Source organism: Loxodonta africana, chromosome 5, assembly GCF_030014295.1.
Source record: "Loxodonta africana isolate mLoxAfr1 chromosome 5, mLoxAfr1.hap2, whole genome shotgun sequence".
Classification (NCBI taxonomy): Eukaryota; Metazoa; Chordata; class Mammalia; order Proboscidea; family Elephantidae; genus Loxodonta; species Loxodonta africana.
The window spans coordinates 110610558-110633952 of NC_087346.1; the positions used below are offsets into that span (position 1 = coordinate 110610558).

Below are 23395 nucleotides of genomic sequence, written 5' to 3' on the forward strand. Positions count from 1 at the left end.
TACCTTTCAAAATGGTTGCAATGAAAGCACTCTCACACTCCTCATTGTATCTTTCTTCTGCTTCCTACCCTTGGTATTGAAGTTGTAAATTCTAAGGACACATTTTCGTCCTAAAAAATGTCATCTATAAAAATCAACTTTTTTAGTAAACAGTGACTCTATGCAGTACACAATCTTTGATGTTGTAATCTGTTGGTGGATCTTACTAAAGTGCTTAAAAAGATTTTTTTTCTCTTTATTTCCTATAGATGCATATACAACCTCAGAGGTCACCTATATTTGGACTTACAATGCATCTGATTCAGTACAAGTTGCTCCTGATGGCTCCAGGTTAAATCAGTATGATCTCCTGGGCCAATCAATTGGAAAGGAGACAATTAAATCCAGTACAGGTTAGTAAAATGGATTTAAAGAAATGATAGTGCCTAAGAAAGTTAACAGATTAAAGTCCTTTGTAATCTGCCAGATTGCCTAAAATCTTTTGCTCTTGTGGTCCAAGGACCAGCAGCATAGATTGTGTTTGAGGCTTTTTAGAAATTCAGAATCTCTGGTCCCACCCCTTACTGAATCACTATCTTCATTTTAGCAAGATTTACAGAAGATTCACATGCATGTTAAAGTCTGAGAAACTCTGGCCTGAAAGATACTACTTATTTGAGAAATGTGTCTTCTCATGCAAGTTCATTTTAACATTTACCATCCAACAAGTGTTACAGTTTCTTAGTTTTCCAAAAAAAAAAAAAAATTTTTTTTTTTTAATCTTGTATAATTTATGATTATGCAACTCTCGATTTATGGATAATAATTGCTGGCCTGTGTGGAAAAGCTGATGTCCTCTCGAAGGGCCACCCTCATCTAAGAAAAGCAGCTGTGTACACTAATCATCTTACATCCGGCAATAAGTAAAACTCAGAACAGAAAGGAAGCTAGCTATGAGGATCAGATAGAACTGACCGACATGAATTACAACAGCTAGAAAACCGTGAGAAATTCAGAATTGGTGACAGGGTTAAAGGTGGAAAATCATGCCAGGAGATCAGCCTTTACCAGATGTAGCCTGTTGTGGATTGAATTGTGTGCCCCCAAAATATGTACTATAAAACCCTAACCCCTATTCCAGTGAATGTAATCCCATTTAGAGATAGAGATTTCTTAAAGATACTGAGACCCTGTCTGTATAGGGTGTGTTTTAAACCAGTCACCTTTGAGATATAAAAATTGCAAATCAGGCACAGAAGAAAGGAACCATAAATGGAGAAAGATCGATGCCATGTAGAGATCACCAAGGAACCAAGGAAGAGAAGCTGAAAGAGACAAGGACCTTCCCCCAGAGCCAAAAGAGAAGAGAAAGCCTCCCCGTAGAGCCAGTGCCCTGAATTTGGACTTCTAGCCTCCTAAACTGTGAGAAAATAAATTTCTGTTAGTTAAAGCTACCTGCTTGTGGTATTTCTGTTACAGCAGCAGTAAGAAACTAAGACATGGCCAGAGAATAATTTTTTAAGGAACCAGAAGACTGAGTTAGATCAGCACAGAGAATTGAGGCTGGAGCCAATGTGGTGGAGGAACCTGAGCAAACTCGATAACCCTTGTTGCAGAGCATTCATGAATTCCTCAACCACGTGGTAAATAAGCACAACATAGAGAAATGAACACTGTAGCCATGGAACTGCAGTACAAGATTTTTTGTAATATTAAAATTCTCCTTTAAATGCCTTTGATATGCTAATAAGACACTTAAAGGTGATATGCTTTTCATGTCATATTTGTGATTTTTTTTTTTTATTAGAGACTGTTGTTTCTCTAATCCCTTCCATTTTTAAAATGTTCAGACTATTGACTATTACAGTTCCTTAAGCTTCTTAAATTTTTCTTCCAGGTGAATATACTGTAATGACAGCTCATTTCCACTTGAAAAGAAAGATTGGGTACTTTGTGATTCAGACGTATCTGCCTTGCATCATGACTGTCATTCTCTCTCAAGTGTCATTCTGGCTTAACCGAGAATCTGTGCCTGCGAGAACTGTGTTTGGTGAGTGAAGAACTACACACTTTGTTGGACAACACATTATATTTCACAGTGTGCTTTCAAAAGCATTCTTTTATTTGATTGTTGCATCAATGCTTAGCAGTGTGTGGGGAGGAAGTATTGGTTTCACCTTAGATAGGAAGAAACTGAGGCTCAGACAGGTAAAATACAGTCAGTGCAGTTAATATCACACTGCTAAAGGATATAAAGAGTACTTAGACCCTCTAGAAATAAATTAAGCCTTCTTTATACTGCATCATATTACTTGTCAACATTTGTCTCCATGTTTGTATAAGGAGAATTCGCTCAAAAGTTTGAGTATGGCAGTACCATATTTCTAGGCTTTATATGTTTTGTTTTCAGATGTTTATTTTTTGTTTATTTTGCTTTTGTTTTTAGATATAGATAGATATTTTATACTTTAATGTAAAAAGGTGGATGAGAGGAAAATCTTACTTCCATTAGCATGTTTAATAAAAAAGTTGATTTTGATTAATATCATGCATGGAAATATAATTATGGCATTTTAAAATATGTGAACTAGGCTGAGCACATTTTGAGACAAAGTAGATTGATTACCTTTGTGTGTCTGGTCCAGTCATTCACTTAGGAAAGTTTTATTGTGAATCCACTCTGCCGGAACTGCACCAGGTCCTGGAGATGCAAATACAGTACAGCTGAAATACCGTTTCTGCACTGAATCAGCTCACTGTAGTGGAGCACGGTAGAATAACCAGGCAGGGAAACGGAATGAAAACTCAAGGTGAAGGCATGAAAATAGAGGTATATACAAGCTGTTATAGAAAACAACAGCACTGATTCAGTAGCTAAGTTAACATTTGAGCCAAGTGTTGAGGGATGAATAGGAGTTTCCCAGAGAGATGAAATAGGGCAAGAATCACAGCCAGAAAGAATAGATTTTGCAGTGTCATTGAGGGATAAAAGGACATGGCAAGTTCAGTAATGGTGAATTGTTTCATTGTTACTGGAGACACAGATGGAAATACGGTTTGAGATCAATATGAGAAGACGAGAAGAGCCTTCTTGGCCGGGTTTATACAATAGACTATATGAGTATGTGTTTGTGTATTCCTTAGAACAGTGTCTGGCATCTAATAAGTGCTTATTAGTGTTAGTTAGTCTTCTTTTTATTAATCTGATCATAATTTTATTTTAGAAAGGTCTCGTAGCTTTGTGGAGGATGAATTGAAAGATAAAAGTACCAGAGACAGGGAGGCAAGTTAGGAGGCTACTGAAATAGCCCAGGTGAGACATATTGAGGTCATCACCAAGTGAGGCAGTGGCAAGAGAGGATAAAGGGATAGGGTCAAAGGATGCTTGGGATATAGAATCAGTGGACTTGGTGAATGTATGTAGCATCTAAAAAAAAAGTAATAACTTAGGATAGTATTTGGGTTTCTTGCTGTGTCGGATTCCTAGTGCTGCTGTAACACATCGTCACAAACTTAGCTGCTGAAAACAACAGAAATTTATCCTGTCATGGTTCTTGAGGCCAGAAGTTCAAAATCAAGGTGTTGGCAGAGTTGGTTCCCTCTGGAGGCTTTGAGGGAGATCCTAGCATCTGGTGGCTGGTGGCAGTTCTTGGTGTATCTTTAGTTGTAGATACATCTCTCCGCTCTGTGCTCTGTCTTGATGTGGCCTTCCCCTCTGTGTGTGTCTGTCTCTTTGTCAGATCTTCCTCTTCTTTCTCTCAAAAGGACACTGGTCATTGGATTTAGGGCCTACCCTAAAACCAGAATGATCTTAGCTTGAGGTGCATAACTGAATTACATGTGCAAAAACCCTATTTCCAAATAAGGTCACATTTAGGAATGTAGGCCTAGGGGTTAGGACTTGAGCGTATGTTTTGGGAACCACTGTTCAAAAGTACCCTGTAGCAGTAAGACTGTACAGCATCTTTATTGGATAATGGTGATATTGATGAAAAACAAAGGGACAAGAGAAGAAAAGTAGCAAAAATGACTGTAACTTGAGTTATGTAGATTTTGAAGTTCCTCATGATATCAATTTGATGCCCAGTAAATCAATCATACGAATGGTAGGGGCTGCTGATAGATATCGGAATCATCAGCTACTAGAACATAGAACTTATAGATTTAATGCTTGTCTTCCAGGTAAATTAGGTGGGTGAACAAGAGAACAAAGGACAGAATTCTTAAAAAAAAAAATTAGCATTGCAGGATTTACAAGATAATAATCGGCCCCAAAAAACTATCAGACAATAAGGAAGAAAACCAACAAAGAACAATGCCCTGAAAGGAAAAGGGGATATTTAAAAACAAGCAAACAAAAAACAAATACACACAGACATACTTCTCTTTCGGATCTGTGGTATCAACCATACACAGATAAGTTTGAAAGGTGTTGAGTGAATTTGGCTGATACCAGTGACTTAAGTGGGAATAGTTATAGTGGAGTAAAATCAGTATGAAATAGTAATAAGAAGTGATAAAGGGGAGGAATTGGGTATGGACCATACTTTGAAAAAGAGAGAGATTGAGGTAGCTGGAAAGAGAGGGAAGTCATTGTAGAAAATTATTAATGTGGAAACTTGAACTTTAACAGGGGAAACTCCTCTATGCTAAGCCATGTGTTAGGTACATTGCATACTTTTTTTTATTTCTTATTATATCCCACAAGGTAGAATGCAATATTCTCTTTTTTAAAGATGACAAGTCTGAAAGTCTAAAATTTTAGGAATTTTGTTCCAAGCTCTTGAAGCAAAATCTGAGTCCAAAGTTTATGTTCCTCCGGCTGTGTAGTACTGCCTTCTCTTTTCCCTTTTAAGGGGAAGCGATTGAGAAAGAGAAGGAAGACTGAAGATGTTGAAGAGGGAGAGGTTTCTGGTGGAAAGTCACTTAAATAAAATACTTGGAATGGGGTCAGGTTGACCAACAGGAACGAGGAACCCTATTTCTCCAAATTAGGATGAAAGGAGTTCAAGATGGCTTTTGTTAGTACCATGAACACACACAAAAACATTCTTTATCTCGGAAAAAGGCCCTTTATTAATCCAATAAAGGAAAAAATTTCTTAGAGGTATATCAGTAATTATAAACATTAATTAAACTGTAAATAGCCTTGAGAAATAATTTAGTGGGTTAAAACTACAACCAAGTTATGTTAAGATTGATAGCAGAACTTTTGTGCAGACTAGATTTCATGAGAGAGTTTTAGAAAGAACTAAAGGAATACCAAAACATTAGGAATAAGGGAGGTAAGAGAGAAAGGAAGAATGGAGAGGAGAATAAAGAGCAATTTTGGCTTTAAAAGGTATGCACGCATATATAAAAAATAAAATAGTTTTATTTTAGAGACAAAATTTAAATCAGGGTATGCCTACCAAGTCCAGTTTGAGGATTGTTAACATTTGCTTGTCTTCACAATGGCATCTATGCTTTCTTTGTACTAATATTACATACTTATCATCTATTTATTCTGTTTCATTACAGAACAATCAAAGTAGTCTACATGATATGGTGAAATTTGGTTATTTTCCAAACACGTCTTACTCAATTCTTAGTATTCAGTGAATGAGCAGTTGATACTCTCATAACCCATAATTGAATTATGTAGCAGAATACTTAGGGTATGATCCTTTAAAAGCTATACATTTAAGAAATAAAATACTGATACTTTATCTATTACTAGAACTTAGGCCTTATTTAGGATTTCAGAGAAAATTTCCACTTGGTGGCTAGGTAATGTTCAATGTAAAATACATACCATAATTAGTACATTAATATCTTCAGCAGTTAATTCACTAAACGGTTCTGAAAAAGGCCCCCCTTTCCTTTTCTAGAGCACTTTGTGAGTGTCTGTATTGTGGCACTTATCACATGTTATTACAGGTGTTCTCTTCACATGTGTACCTCACTCTTCAGACAGAGTTTCTATGCACAGTTATTCTCACGGAACTTGGTACATTGAAGTATTACCAAAACAAGGATGATGACTAAAGGACCAGTAACAGGGTGTAGGGATAGTAATGTGATCTGTAGCAATGGGTAATTCCTCCCTATAAAAATTCACTAAGGAAACAATATTGGCAAGTAAGAATATATTCAGTTCTAAGATTCAAAAAATGTTTTTTTTAACTTATGTGAGTAAAACTGTCAAAACAAAGCACGTATATACTCATGCACGTGCAGAACCATATTTACAAAAGTAGTTAAGTGTGGTGTGATGGTTAAGACTTGTCAACTTGGCCATGATTTTCAGTGTTTTGGCAGTCATATAATGTTGTGGTCATTTCCATGTTGAGATTTGATATGTGATCCATGATGGGATCTGCTGTGAGTAGCCAGTCAGTTGACAGGGAGTTTCCTTGGGCATGTGGCCTTCATCGAATGTAAGTGGGCATTCTGGCAAGGCTTGTGGGCTTTTTGCTCGTTTGGATCCTGCAGCTGGCTCCTGTTCATTTGACTTCCGATTCTTGGGACTTGAGCTAGTAGTTTACCTGCAGTCTTGCCTGCCAGTCTTGGGATTCATCAATCTTTGCAGCCTGTGAGCAAGAGCCCTGCTCTCCGACCTGCTGACTTTGGGTTCACCAGCCCCTACAGCTATGTGAATCAGGAAAAGATCAAGAAAAGCGTCTATCCTGACCCACAGACTTGGGACATTCCAGCCTCTACAACTGTGTGACCCATTTCCTTGATATAAAGCTCTGTAAAAAAAAAAAAAAATTTTTTTTTTTTTTTTATACATACACTTCACTGGTTTTGCTTCTCTAGAGAACCCAGCCTAAGACATATGGGAATCATAAAATACCAAAGAAGAAAATACACAGACGAAAAAAGAAAGAAGAAAAGTCTCAGTTTAAAAAAGAGCACTGAGTCAAAAAAACCAAACCCACTACTGTCAAGTCGATTCTGACTCATAGTAACGTTATAGGACAGAGTAGAACAGCCCCATAGAGTTTGCAAGGAATACCTGGGAATTCAAACTGCTGACCTCTTGGTTAGCAGCCATAGCACTTCAGCACTATAGCACGAGGGTTTCCAGCATTGAGTTAGCACATCAGAAGTTTTCCAGGATTTAGACTCAGAGGAATCTTGCCAAACACCTAATTGCAAAATTGCTAAATTATTGAATCGAAAGACAAAAAAAAAACTTTTGATGTGGCCAATAGAAAAAAAATTATTCAGATGACTTGAAAAATAAGGTTGCATGATTTTTGGAACTCAAATTAAGAAAAAACTTTTTAGGAGATAATTATGTAACTGAAAATAGAAAAAAATGAATGGAGCATAACTGATAGTCCAGAAAGACCTAAATTTACATGTAAATGTATGAAAAATTAGAGAAAATCAAATGATGAAGGATTTACTTAATAAAGGTGAGGAAAATGAAATATTATATTGAGGTGAATAAAGATGGAAATTTTACCGCATAAATCTCATAGATATCTATGTTAACAGAAGCCAACAGAAGCTTCTACCTGTCCTAAGTACAGAGGAGGGATACATAAGTGAATAAATATTTAACTTTGCTTCAACAGAATGTGTTAGTGTCAAAGCTGCCAGGCTTAACTATATAAATGTTTTCGAAGATTGGTAATAAATACAACATATAAAATTTAAAATCCAGACTATATTTGAAAGTGTAAATTTTTTGTACAAATTATTTATAATACAGGTTTAAGGATCCCCAAAGTCATATTTTTATGTAAATTGAGAAGGTTTGGTGGTGAGAGTGTTCTTAATATCATCTCTAGAAATTATTCAGTGTAAAGACTGTACTAAATATAATTGTGCGTGAATATGAGCATGTATGTTCAAGTATGAATGTGTGTGTGTCTGTGTGCATGCATGCAAATAGAATGAAATAGAGGATAAACAAAGTAGAAGATAAACATGCAAGTAGAAGATAATCAAAGACACTGTGAAGACGTGCCTGGAATGGAATTTGAAAGCTACCCAGCCTCCTTTTTTAACACTCTCATTCCGTCCTTCAGTGTTTCCTGCTCCCTCCTGTGGGTGAACATTATCATCCCTGACTGTTCCACAGCAGTTACCTAAGCAACGCTTCTACACTCTCTAAAATTCTCCTTCTAAATTCACAGTCAGGTTTACAACCTCTCTACCTGGTGAGAGATCATTAAATCATCTGCCCTACCCTTCTCTCTGAGGCTTTTGGTAGTAGATAACCCACCCAAGTAAAAAACCACTCCAGTTATGAAATCAATATGCCCTGGGAGATAGATGTCAAACTTGTCAGCCTTTGAGGTCTTTCAGGGCTCCATGCTGTGATTGGAATAAGAAAACAGGACAAACAAGACAGTAGGCAGAGGAATTGAAATTAGGTCGTGTACCCCTTGATATTACAGATTTTGCTCAATGATATTGGGTTTTATTTATTCACTTATTTTTTTTTATTATTACATTTGTTTTGTGGTAATGTAGAGCCAGCTTGATGCCTTTCAAATATATTAATTCAAACAGACTACTCATGTATCTTGCAATGATAAAAACTCCCTTTGACTTCCTCTGAGTGTTTACACTCAGTGTATTCAACACCAACAAATATTGATTGAACGACTATTTGTCAGCGTTTCTTCAGAAGCTTGGGTTGCATCATTGAACAAAAATAAACACAGCAACTCCTTTCGTAATGAGGTGGCTGTGCTTTGTTGCCAATATTGTAAAAAAAATCACTTGGGAAACTTTTAGCCTAATACCTTAGGATTTGTGCGAATTTGTAATACCTTAGCCTTCTGAGAGTAGACAATACACTCACAATATACAAACCCCATTTTGTGATACATATAGCTTATTTTGTGTAATTATGGCTTCTGATCTTCTCAGTTACTTACTATTCTTCATGATATCATATCAATAAGATATATTCATGAAGAATTTGTCAACTATTATGTCTGTATTTGACACCAAATCATGTTTTGAATTTTGGACATTTATGTGAAATATATTCTTATATTTTTTTCTTCATATTATATTCAGTATACAACAAAGAGCTGTTATCCCATTAAAAATAAAATCAAATAATAGACATTCATTAGGGTGTAGTTGTTCGGTAAAAGAATACAGGGAGTTCAAATGTTTTATGTTGCATACAAAGTTCATGGCATATTTAAAGACAGTGGCTGCTTGTCTTATATAAACTTTGGACTAATTAAAACTCCAAAGGGGATATATCTGGATCACTCATTTTTCTTCTTAGTTCGACAGTTTCATAGTTCATTTGGACAGTTGATACCAGAAAACCCAAAACACAGTGGCTGAAATACATAAGAGTTTATTTTCCTTTCATTTAAAAGAGATAGTATTGCAGGGGTCCTATCACAATGCCATGAGCATCAGGGACTAGGCTCTGTCTCTTTCTGATTTGAAATCCTCAGCATATAGTTTTGTTTCATAGGCCAAAAATTTATTGGTGCTCCAGCCATCATTTTCATATTCCAGAGGACAGGAAGGAGTATGTAAAGAAAGGCAAACTTTTTTTTTCCCCCTAGCTCTCTGTTTGCCACATGAGTTTTTCCAAGCATTACTTCCAACATCCTTTGTTTATATATCGTTAGCCATAACTTTATCCCGTATCCAGGGAGTCTGAGAAATTGCCATCCTGAATAAATTCAATGTTCTAATATTAAGGGTATATACTAAATAGTGGGCAGAGCCCTGGTGGTGCAATGGTTAGGCTCTCCGCTGCTAACTGAAAGGCTGGTGGTTTCAACCCACCAGGCCACTCCACAGAACAAAGATGTGACAGTCTGCTTTTGTAAAGATTTATGTCTTGGCAACCCTATGAGGCAGTTCTATTCTGTCCTAGAGGGTTGCTCTGAGTCGAAATCGACTTGAGGGCAGTGGGAAACAGTGCATTGAAAGCAGTTTCTGCCACAAGAAGAAAAACAGCTGTTCTATGAAGACCATAAAGTGGTTTAGAGCACATATTCTGGAGCCACACTGTCTTGCTACAAACACTGGCTCTGTCAATATCAAACTGGGTGACTTCTGGCAAGTGTCTTAACCTCTCTGCACCTTAGTTTCACCTCTTTGTAGAACTGGGATAATAATAACTACCATAGAATAGGGAATTGTACCACACACACGTACACGCATATTAACACACCACTTAGACCAATTCCAGGCACATAGTATTTGGTATTATTATTACTCTTTATTTATTTCCTAATACATAATTTTCGCTGTAATGTCAGGAAATATGTAAAGGATGGTAGTATCTTGCTTTACTTTAAATAATAATAATCACTTCCCAAAGATGGCCTATTTCAGGAGCCATGAACTCTTTAAGCCTCTAGGGAAGAGGGATCTGGGATCTAGCTTTTTTTCTATGATACATAATCAATGTTTGGTTTTATTTGAAGGGAATTTCAGAATATTTGAAATTCCTTTAAACCAGTGTGTGTTCGGTTTTACTCAAGCCTCTCAATGGTGAAATGAAACCCAAGTCAAGCTGGCTTATGCCTCTTTGTTAACTTCATCCTAATTAATCATGAGCTTGCATAGATATCCACCAGAAACCCCAGCCTAGATTTGTATCCCATCTCAATGTCCCATAACTGACTCTTATTGGTCAGGTATGGGTCACATGCTTTTATCCTTGATATGACCACTCTGGCCAAATTCAAACCAGTTAGCAAAGCTTGGGCTGCAGGCTTGCTCTCTGAGCCAATGTTTATTATCAGATCCGCCCTGGAAGTAGAGGAAGGGTAGTTCTCTAAAGGAAAGGGGAATTGGAGGCTGTTATTTTTTTTTTATTAGAAAGAGGTAACTCCTCACCCATCCTCTGTTGTTTGTATCTTGTTTATACCACATTTAGCTTGGTGATGATGGCATTGGTTTCTACTTCACTGAGAAAAAAATGAAGCCATTAGAAAAGACCCTCTCAAGAATTCCACCACCTCATCTACCCAAACTCCCATATCCACGTACTCTGCCTAACCATGTCCTCCTCAGGGACATCATTTCACACATTCGAGGGATGTAAAACTTACTCTGTGTACTCCATAACCAGCCACTTGCTGTCTAGTTGGTTTTGACTCATGGTGACACCATTTGTATCTGAGTAGAATTGTGCTCAGTGACTTTTTTTTTTCAGAAGTAGATAGTCAGATCTTTCTTCCAAGGTGCCTCTGAGTAGACTTGAACCTCCAGCCTTTCTGTTAGTAGCTGAACTAGTTAACCATTGTACCACCTAGGGAATTCCATCTATCTCATACCCATTTCCATTGAGTTGATTCCAGCTCATGGCAACCCCATGTGTTAAAAAAAAAAGTAGAACTACTGCATAGGGTTTTCTTGGCTGTATTCTTTATGGAAGCAGATTTCCAGGCTTTTCTTCCATAGTACTGCTGGGTGGTTTCAAACCACCAACTTGAGTAGCCAGTTGCAAACCACTTGGGCCACCCAGGGATCTCATCCACCTCATAGATACAGTAAAAAGATCCATGAGGTAATATGTGCAAAGGAATTCTTAAATCTTATTTTAAAGTACATGTATATTTTTATTGTTTTATTAGTTTGACAAACAGCAAGCCTAAGTGCTTACTGAAATCAAATGTACTATAGTAGGTACTAGGGACCCAATTTGTGTGTGTGTGTTTGTACATGCACGCATGTGTGTGGGGGTGTGTGGGGGTGTGTGTGTGTGTTTCTTTATTGGATTCAAATGCCTTTAGGATGGCCTCATAATCTCCAGTTCAACAAAATGTCATCTGTCTTCCATATTCATATACCAGCCTGCTTCCTACATGTACTTTATCCGACTAGCTCCTGAAGACCTTACAGTTGCTTAGCACATGAAGAATTTATATATATGTGTGTGTGTATGTCTGTTTCCATTGTTTAAAAAAGAAATGATTGAAAAATCAGAAAATTTGGTAAACAGGGACTCCTATGTGGCAACCCTTGGCTGGAACTCATAGCAGTTGTCCCTTTAGGCATGAAATCTCTAATTTGCCACAGCCCCTTTCACTCACGTTGCCCAGTTTAGCAATTTATTTTTCCTGCCTAGTTCTTGTGGATATTTGAATTTGCAGCCTGTGGATCAGTGCATACAGAGATAGCAAAGGGTATTCCATAGAATTAGACAAACAAGCGGAGATAAAGAGAGAGAATCAGAAAGTAACCTTCAGCCTGTCCAGACTAAAAAGACAGGATAACCTGTGACGAGATATAACCAGTTATCATTGAGCCAGTTCTGACTCAAGGCGACCCTACATGTGTCAGTGTAGAACTGTGCTCCATAGGGCTTCGAAGGCTGCTTTTTCAGTAGATTGCCAGGTCTTTCTTCTGAAGTGCCTCTCTGTTCTCCGTCACTGTGGAATGGATTCTGACTCATAGTGACCCTATAGGACAGAATAGAACTGCCCCATAAAGTTTTCAAGGAGCACCTGGTGGTCTCAAATCGCCAATCTGTTGGTTAGCAGCAAAGCTAATTAACAGTTTGCACTACTCACGGACTTCTGTAGGGGAGACAGAGATAATTTTAATTGGAGAGTAGTGTGAAGGGTGGTAGTGGGAGTAGAACTCTAGAGGGAAAAGCAAGGTATGAAACCAAAGAGCAGAAAGCCTGAGCAGGCAGAAGCGGTCTGCAGAACTCATTCCAAATCTCTGTCCTCCACAAGGCACGGGCTGTGGAGTGCTAACAGGCGGCACACCTGGCATCCCAGAATTGACTTTGGCGCAGGGCAGCTCATGCTAATCAGCAAGCTGCCAGCCCACCAGCCGCCCTCCTTCCTACTGGCAGAGACTCATCCCAGTCAGCCCACTGCCAATTAGGAAAGCAAGTGAAGCAAAGTACATCAATAAGCCATGGCGAGAAAAGTAGAAAGCCTTGTTAGTTCCAGTTTAGAGGCAGGTTTAGAAGTTGTTTCAGGAATGAATATAGTTGGACTGGTTAAGCGTGATTGATGTAATTGAATTCTTGATTTTCCTTATAGTAAACCAAAAACCCCGTGGCCGTTGAGTCAATTCCAACTCATAGCGACCCTCTAGGACAGAGTAGAACTGCCCCATACGGTTTCCAGGGAGTGGCTGGTGGATTGAACTGCTGACCTCTTGGTTAGCAGCCGACCTCTTAACCACTATGCCACCAGGGCTCCTACTTTATAGCAGGAGGGTAAAATTTCTTAGTTTTTATAGTAAAACTTAGTAATTTTTAAATAAATAATTAAAAAGTATATGCTATTCTGTTCCGGCTCATTTTTTTTTTTATTCTGTTCCGACTCATATAGGGTTGGTATGAGTCAGAGTCGACTCAATGGCAATGGTTGTTTTTTTTTTTTATTCTGTTAGTGATGTTGCTTTTTAATTTTGACTAGGATATGTAAATATCACTTTAATACAATTGTGATAATTTAAAAGTTATGATGGGAATAAATTTTAAAAAGTAGCACTTATTGAGCACCTTCTAGGTATCATATGCCAGTGTTAAAACCCACTGTCATCAAGTTGATTTCGACTCATAGCGACCCTATAGGGCAGAGTAGAACTGCCCCACAGGGTTTCCATGGTGTAAATCTTTAAGGAAGCAGACTGCCACATATTTCCCCCGTGGAGTAGCTGGTGGATTTGATTCATGGACCTTTTGGTTAGCAGCCAAGTGCTTTAACCACTGTGCCACCACGGCTCCTTTATGCTGTGTTAGGCACTTCAGATTTACTCATTATTTAATTCTGGGAGAAACAACAACAAAAATAACTACCAAAAAAAAAAAAAAAAAACAAATCCCCAGTTAGGAAAGTATCATTATCAGAGACAAGAACTTTGAGACCCATCATCATTTTACAAGTCAGTACCAAAGAAGGTATTTGACATTAGAGCTTTCTGACTCTAATCTCTTATTCTTTCTCCTGTACCATTCTGCCATCAAACTATTTTTTTTCCTTTTTATAAGAATTTTAAAGCCTAAAGTAAAAAATAATCCTAGGTGATTGCTTTATATATGAGTAATTTTTGTTTGAGAGCCAGACTTACTAAACGTAGATCAGAACTTGAGGTGAGGCTTCTGATTTGAATTCTCCTAGTAAAGTATTAAAGAAGCCCTGGTGGTGCAGTGGTTAAGCACTCAGCTGCTAACCAAAAGGTCTTTGGTTCTAACCCGCCAGTGGCTCCACGGGAGAAAAGACCTAGTGATCTGCTCCCATAAACATTATAACTTAGTAAACTCTATGGGCAGTTCTACTTTGTCATGTAAGATTGCTATGAGTGGAATCGACTTGAAGGCACACAACAACAACAAATTAACTGTTGACTTTCATCAGCTTCTTGAAACATTTGGGTTTCCTTGCCCGAAACTAGAAGTTGATACTCTCAGATTGTAGCACAGCAACTGATAACATTAAATGGTTTTTGAAAGTTCAATTCTACCTAGCTATTTTTTTTTATCATATCCCTAGAGCCCTGGTAGCACAATGGTTAAGAGCTGTGGCTGCTAACCAAAAGGTTAGCAGTTCGAATCCACCAGCTGCTCCTGGAAAACCTTATGGGGCAGTTCTACTCTGTCCTGTAGTGTTGTGATAAGTCCATATGAGTTGTAATCGACACCAGCGGGTGCGTGTGTGTGTGTGTGTGTGTTGTGTTTTATCATATCCCTGGTGGTGCAGTGGTTAAGAGTTATGGCTGCTAATGAAAAGGTTGACTGTTCAAATCTATCTGCTGCTCCTTGGAAACCCTACTGGGCAGTTCTACTCTGTCTCATAATAAACAAAACCAAACCAAACCCATTGCCACTGAGTTAATTCCAACTCATAGCAACCCTATGGGACGGAGTGGAACTGTCGCATAGGGTTTCCAGGAAGTGGCTGGTAGATTCAAACTGCTGACCTTTTTTTGGTCAGAACTCTTAACCATTACGCCACCAGGGCCCTATAGGGTTGCTATATGTTGGAATGAGTTTGGTGTTTGGTTTTATCACATTCTACGTTTTAAAGCAAAATTAACCTAGTTACCCCAGGTGTTGTTGTTAGTGCCATTGAGTCGATTCTGACTTAGGGAGATTCCATGTGTATGCAGAGTAGAACTGCTCCATAGAGTTTTCAAGGTTGTGACCTTACGAAAGTGGATTGCCTCTGGGTGGGTTTGAACCACCAAGCTTTCAGTTAAAACTGATTCCGACTTATAGTGACCCTACAGGACAGAGTAGAACTGCCCCATAGAGTTTCCAAGGAGCCTGGTGGATTTGAACTGCCAACCTCTTGGTTAGCAGCCATAGTGCCTAACCGCTATGCCACCAGGCTTTCAGTTAGTGGTCCATTATAATAGGATCACCTTAGTCATTAGAAACTTCTGTTTACCAGCAACCCTGGTTGCATGGTGGGTAAGAGCTATGGCTGTTAACCAAAGGTCAGCAGTTTGAATCCACTAGCCATTCCTTGGAAACTCTATGGGGCAGTTCTAGTCTGTCCTGTAGGGTCATTATGAGTTGTAACTGACTGGACAACAGTGGGTTTTGGTTATGGGTTTACACTAAGGTGAAGAATCTGATTATTGCTTTTGACTGCATTCTGTAAACCCATTTCTCTAGCATATACTTTGTCGTGGAAATCATCCGAGAAGGCTTAATATCTTTACAGAATAAACAAGGGAAATTTCAGGTATTTCAACAAGGGAGCTTTTTGCTGCTGTTGGTTTTTTTTTTTTTTTTGCTTTTGTATATATATCATTTTTGTTTTCTTTACTTGAGCTTTGAAATAACAAAGTGGAAAATAATGACTTTTCCACTCTGATTATTTTACTATTTATACAGGTTCAGGTCATTAAATATTTAGCTTTACTACAGAAAAATTTGAGTGCATATTTATCCTTAGTTTTTTTCACTCTCAGAAAAAAAAAAGAATAAAAACTATTATTTATTTTCAAGTATGTACTAGTCTTTCAAGGAAATGATTTCTAGTTGAGTGAGTTTTTTGTGATAAAAATTCTCTAATAATGCATTATTCATCACAAATAACATAATATCTTCCCAGTTAAGTCACCTCAGGGAGCTAAAAGAAATCACCAGAACTATTAACATCTGAACAGACACCCTACATTTTATGGCAATGCAATTACAAGAATGAAATAGCAAAAGGATTTGTTAACAATGGGGAGTTTGCACAGTATAGTGGTTTCTGTGGTCTCCTGTTCTTTTATTATCTTATTGTCATAATACTGAATGCATTATTTTATTTTAAACTCGTAAAATCAGACTTTTACTGTGACTGACACTTTTCAGATTGGGCTTTTTTTTTGGTTTTCACAGAGGTGTACACCAGCATCAAGGGTCCCTGAGTGATATCCCTGAGCAGGCTGTTCAGCCGTTTTGAGATCTTCTTGTTATTGTTTTTGTTAGTTGCCATTGTGTCAGCTCTGACCATGGTAACCTTATGTGTGATAGAACCAAATGTTGCCTGGCCGTGCACCATCTTCATGGTCTTTGCTATGTTTGAGTCCATTGTTGCAGCTGATGTGCCATTCCATCTCAATGAGGGTTTTCTTCATTTTCACTTACTCTCTACTTACTAACCATAATGTCCTTTCTAGCTATTGGTCTTTCCTAATGACATGTCCTAAGTAAGCAAGCCAAAGTCTCACCATCCTCATTTCTAAGGAGCGTTCTTGTTGCATATCTTCTAACACTGATTTGTTCATTCTTCTGACAGTGCAAGATATATTCAGTACCTTATTTCAGAACCTCCAGCTCACTCCTGATTTCTTTTGAGATTAGATGTGAGCCATGTTAGATTTCTTGGAAATCACTTCTCTCAAATGTAGTAGATTATGACTGATGGGTGGTTCTTGCTACAGATTGGGCTAAAGTCATAGTGACACAGCTGAATCCATTTGATAACATCAGACTATCAAATGATGCCTAATTAAGCAGCTGAATCATATCTTTTTAGAAATATAGAAACATATTAGTTCAGTCATGAAGACTGTGGTGTCCAAGAGACCAGAAATCTACCTTAAAAAGATTTTAGACTTCCTTGGAACAGTGGAGAATGGAGGGAAATTTAGTCCAAGGTTTTCCTTTCTCATTTTGTGAGGTACATTAAATTCTTTTTCAAGGTGGGAAATAAAGAACTAAATAGCCCAAAGCTTTCTAGGCAACCATTTCAGCAATGCAATCCCTAGGTGTTCTTTGATTTTTCCTAAACCACCACTAGATGGGACTCTTGCTTCCTTGGTTTGGATTCTTAGCTTCTTCATCCACACTTGGTTAGGGGTTTAAGGGACTCAAAAATAACAGGGAAACTGTAGTGCTTTCTATTTGCCAGGTTCTGCATAGGAAGTTTGCATATATTATTTAATGCTTAGAACTTTATGTGATACATAGTATAATTCCCATTTTAGAGATAAAGTCACTGAGGCTAGAGAGAAAGGCTTTATTCTCCATCCAACATGAAATAATACCCTTTCCATGGTGCAGAAGAGGAAGGGGGAGGCTGGAGCTCAGCACGGTTATGTCTGCTCTGTCGGAGGCAGAACCCAAATCCTTGCCCAGTTTTACTGCCCATGTTCTCTATGCATAGTCACTTTTCAAGCAATTTAAGCACTTAATGGACAAACATCACTTTAAAATTTTATGAAGATCTTAGGGGCTACAGCAACAAAATGCAAGAGTTAGATTAAATGATATTAAAATGTACATTATATGAACATTCAATTGATTTTGAAAGAAAATTGTGTTTAATTTAATGATGATGTGTGTGGACTCTGCAATCAGACTGCTTGAGTTTATAACCCGCCTTTACTATGTGAGAGTAGTATGATTTCAGTAAGGAATTAAGCTTCCTTTCGCCTAAGTTTTCTCATTTTTAAAACAGGGATAATGATAGTAATACCTACCTTGCAGGGCTATTGTGAAGACTAAATGAGTCAATACATGAAAAGTTCTCAGACTAGGACCTGGCATATAGCGAATGCTCGTAAGTGCTAATTTTTATTATCTGGTTTGAAATAATGTCAGAATATAAGATACAGGTACAAAAGGCATCAATTAACACCACTTTTATGTTTATCCTATGTTGTGACTAAACAAAAGTCTGTTTTATTCTAAAGCTTATGAGACTCTTAACTTAGATATTCCATCTTATAAAATGTGTAACTGTGGCCGACCAGTGTTACATATTTTATAAGCAGTCAGACAAGTAAATAAATAAGTAAAGGATCATAGGTCCTGGGAAGAGAAATATCCCAAAATAAGATAGAGTCAAAAAGAAGGGAAGCGGTTATATCTGAAGAAGTCAGAGAAGCACATAGGAAAGAGGAATGAAGCTAAGCCTTGCTAGTTAGCATAATGGAAAAGGCCATGTTCTAAGCAGAGTGAAAACTTATTAAAAGCAACATAGAGCATAGGGAGAACAGTGGAATAAAGACCAGTTTTGATCAGGAATGCGGTTCATTTGCTTGCAAGACTGACTAGATAGAGGCCAGATCATGTACAACACGATACCCCGTGCTAAGGCCATAGAGACGATTTGAAGAGTATTTTAGTAAGGGGTAAGTGGGCACATTGGAGTTTGTGGAAGACTATTATAGAAAATATGTGGTATGAGTGTGGAAACAAGGTGACTATTTAAGAGATAATTGACGTCATCCAGGTGAGAAATGATGAGAGCTTGAAATAGGATAATACATGTTGATTTCCCCTACGTGTCTGTCACTTCGTCATACTATGGGGGCTTGCGTGTTGCCGTGATGCTGGAAACTATGCCACCGGTATTCAGATACCAGCAGGGTCACCCATGGAGGACAGGTTTCAGCTGAGCTTCCAGACTAAGACAGACTAGGAAGAAGGACCCGGCAGTCTACTTCTGAAAAGTATTAGCCAGTGAAAACCTTATGAATAGTAGCGGAACATTGTCTGATACAGTCCTGGAAGATGAGCCCCCAGGTTGGAAGGCACTCAAAAGATGACTGGGGAAGAGCTGCCTCCTCAAAGTAGAGTTGACCTTAATGACGTGGATGGAGCAAAGCTTTTGGGACCTTCATTTGCTGATGTGGCACGACTCAAAATGAGAAGAAACAGCTGCAAATATCCATTAATAATCAGAACCTGGAATGTATGAAGTATGAATCTAGGAAAATTAGATATTGTCAAAAATGAAACGGAACACATAAACGTCAATATCCTAGGCATTAATGAGCTGAAATGGACTGGTATTGGCCATTTTGAATTGGACAATCATATAGTCTACTATGCTGGGAATGACAACTTGAAGAGGACTGGTGTTGTATTCATCGTCAAAAAGAACGTTTCAAGATCTATCCTGGAGTACAATGCTGTCAGTGATAGGATAATATCCATACACCTACAGGGAAGACCAGTTAATACGACTATTATTCAAATATACTTACCAACCACTAGGGCCTAAGATGAAGAAATAGAAGATTTTTATCAGCTGCTGCAGTCTGAAATTGATCAAACGTGCCATCAAGATGCATTGATAATTACTGGTGATTTTAATGCAAAAGTTGGAAACAAAGAAGAAGGATCAGTAGCTGGAAAATATGGCCTTGGTGATAGAAACAATGCTGGAGATCAAATGATAGAATTTTGCAAGACCAACGACTTCTTCATTGCAAATACCTTCTTTCACCAACATAAACGGCGACTATACACATGGACCTTGCCAGATGGAACACACAGAAATCAAATTGACTGTATTTGTGGAAAGAGATGATGGAAAAGCTCAATATCGTCAGTCAGAACAAGGCCAGGAGCCGACTGTGGAACAGACCATCAATTGCTCATATTTAAGTTCAAGCTGAAACTGAAGAAAATCAGAGCAAATCCACGAGAGTCAAAATATGACCTTGAGTATATCCCACCTGAATTTAGAGACCATCTCAAGAATAGATTTGACGCATCGAGCACTGGCGACTGAAGGCCAGACGAGTTGTAGAATGACATCAAGGACATCATACATGAAGAAAGGAAGAGGTCATTGAAAAGATAGGAAAGGAAGAAAAGACCAAGATGGATGTCAGAGGAGACTCTGAAACTTGCTCTCGAACGTCGAGCAGCTAAAGCAAAAGGAAGAATTGATGAAGAAAAGAACTGAACAGAAGATTTCAAAGGGCTGCTCGAGAAGACCAAGTAAAGTATTATAATGACATGTGTAAAGACCTGGAAATGGAAAACCAAAAGGGAAGAACACACTTGGTGTTTCTCAAGCTGAAAGAGCTGAAGAAAAAGTTAAGCCTCAAGATGCAGTAGTGAAGGATTCTATGGGGTAAATATTAAATGACACAGGAAGCATCAAAGAAGATGGAAGGAATATACAGAGTAATTATACCAAAAGGAATTAATCGATGTTCAGTCATTTCAAGAAGTAGCATTTGATCAGGATCCGGTGGTACTGAAGGAAGAAGTCCAAGCTGCTCTGAAGGCATTGGCGAAAAACAAGGCTCCAGGAATTGATGGAATATCAGTTGAGATGTTTCAACAAACGGATGCAGCGCTGGAGGTGCTCACTCGTCTATGCCAAGAAATATGGAAGAGCTTCCTGGCCAACTGATTGGAAGAGATCCATATTTATGCCTATTCCCAAGAAAGGTGATCCAACTGAATGTGAAAATTATAGAACAATATCATTAATATCACACGCAAGCAAAATTTTGCTGAAGATCATTCAAAAACGGCTGTAGCAGTATATCTACAGGGAACTGCCAGAAGTTCAGGCCAGTTTCAGAAGAGGACGTGGAACCAGGGATATCATTGCTGATGTCAGATGGACCCTGGCTGAAAGCAGAGAATACCAGAAGGATGTCTACCTGTGTTTTATTGACTACGTAAAGGCATTCGACTGTGTGGATCATAACAAATTATGGATAAAGTTGCGAAGAATGGGAATTCCAGAACACTTAATTGTGCTCATGAGGATAGATCAAGAAGCAGTTTTTCAAACAGAACAAGGGGATACTGATTGGTTTAAAGTCAGGAAAGGTGTGTGCCAGGGTTGTATTCTTTCACCCTACCTATTCAATCTGTATGCTGAGCAAATAATCGGAGAAGCTGGACTATATGAAGAAGAACGGGCATCAGGATTGGTGGAAGACTCATTAACAACCTGCATTATGCAGATGAAACAACCTTGCTTGCTGAAAGTGAAGAGGACTTGAAGCACTTACTAGTAAGATGAAGATCAAGGACCACAGCCTTCAGTATGGATTGCACCTCAACATAAAGAAAACAAAAATCCTCACAACTGGAACAATAAGCAACATCATGATAAATGGAGAAAAGATTGAAGTTGTCAAGGATCTCATATTACTTGGATCCACAATCAACACCCATTGAAGCAGCAGTCAAGAAATCAAGCAACGTGTTGCATTGGGCAAATCTGTTGCAAAAGACCTCTTTAAAATCTTAGGAAGCAAAGAAGTCACTTTGGTCACTAAGATGTGTGTGACCTAAGCCATGGTATTTTCAGTCACCTCATATGCATATGAAAGCTGGACAATGAAAAAGGAAGACAGGAGAATTGATGCTTTTGAATTATGTTGTGGAGAAGAATATTGAATGTACCATGGACTGCCAAAAGAACAAACAAATCTGTCTTGGAGGAACCACAGACATAATTCTCCTTAGAAAAGAGGAGGGCAAGACTTCGTCTCACTTTGGCTATCTTATCAGGAGGGACCAATCCTTGGAGAAGGACATCATGCTTGGTAAAATAAAGAGTAAGCAAAAAAGAGGAAGTCCCTCTATGAGATGGATTGACAGTGGCTGTAACAATGGGCTCAAATATACAGGACTGAGTAACATTTCATTCTGTTATACAGAGTCACTTTAAGTGGGAGCTGACTTGATGGCATCTAAGAGTAACTATAACAACTCTCTTGGATTATTGTAAAAGGTTTCTCTGATCTCCCTGTCTCTAATTTTACCTGCCTCCAGCCTATTATATACATTGTGGCAAGAGTGGCCTTTCTGAAATTCGAATCTAATTATATAACCCTCTCCTGTATGAAACATTTTTTATGACTGTGTGCTGCAGCCATTGTCTAAAACCATACCATGGAAGGCGAGAATTCTACCTGTGAACCACCTTTGCCTTCTCCAAAGAGTTTAGTCACATATAAATAGAAATTCTACAGTCAGCACTGTTCCATCTACTTTCTGTCTTTTGACCACTCCCTCTTAGTTTTCTTGCAGGCTGTTCTTCACCACCAGCCCTTAGTTGATGGGATTCTGTAAGGTGTCATCTCTGTCCTCCACCTTTCTCACTCTATTGCTCTATCTTGACAATCTCCTTTACACTTATTTCCTAGCCTGCTCCTATATTACAAGGGTCTTCAACAATTTATCTCATGAGATCCTGGCCAGTATACCTCATGTGCAGCCATCACTTGCCTGTCAGTGGAGGCTTGCATATTGCTGTGACGTTGAACAGGTTTCAGTGGAGCTTTCAGACTGAGACAGACTAAGAAGAGAGGCCTAGTGACCCTTTTCCAAAAACCCTGTGGATCATAAGGGTCTAATCCCGAACCAGTCATGGGAATGGCACAGAACAGGGCAACATTTTATTCTGTTATGCATGGGGTCCTCATGAGTTGGGCACCTACAGCTAACAACAACAAACTCTTTGGAAATGGAGCTTGGGAACTGAGTTGAAGCTGCATTTGCATAGCAAGCATATTGTTTCCTTAGATTATAAGTTTGAGATGCTTGCTGGAGTTCCTTGAAGACTGTGGGCGTGGCTATAATTCCCAAGCTCTTTTTTGGCTTTTGCCATAGGTCTAGGAAGTCTTGGTTCTGGGTAGTCCAGAGAAGAGATTTAGGAAGGGAGAGGCCACTAGTGTCAGATGTGAAAGAAAGGAAAAATGAGAACCAAAACAGTCCATTGGACTTGGCAGTTGGGAATCACCCTGACTTTTTGGTGTAGAGATTTTAGTGGCCTGCTAAAAGCAAGGATCTGATTACAGTGGCTTGGAGAGTGAATGGGAGATGAGCAGAGATGACAGCTAGTGTCAGCCTGACTGTATGGGGAGCAAAGAAAATGGAGGAACTAAACAAAATAAAGAATAGTTTTATTCGTGTTGAATTTGTTTTGTTTATTAAGTAGCATATTTTAGCAGGTCAGTATAAAACGTTCTTTTCTCCCCCTCCTGAGTTTAGAACCATTTGACAGAGCCTGTGACTGTACAATCATAGGTCTCCCTCTGTCAGAGATGATTCCTCATCTCCAGATAACTTAAAAAGTAATTGAAGTTCTGATTCCAGTAGGGTACACCAAATCAAGACTACGTCTCTCTGCAGCCCTTATAGCTAGATGTGGCCACATGACTAAGTTCTCAAAGAGATATGAGGAAAAATTAGGGGTAAGATTTTCAGTTTGTGGCCTTGCGTACTGGGACACCCCATTAAAGCTGAGGGATG

At 38.5% G+C, this 23395-nt stretch overlaps 1 protein-coding gene across 1 annotated transcript in view; it reads left to right on the forward strand.

Moving 5' to 3' along the window:
* GABRA2 (gamma-aminobutyric acid type A receptor subunit alpha2) overlaps window positions 1-23395 on the forward strand; it is a 178811-nt gene that overhangs the window by 105157 nt on the left and 50259 nt on the right. Inside the window, 2 exon segments of the mRNA XM_023549858.2 lie at window positions 249-392; window positions 1877-2029. Coding sequence (XP_023405626.2) covers window positions 249-392; window positions 1877-2029 — 297 coding nt within the window.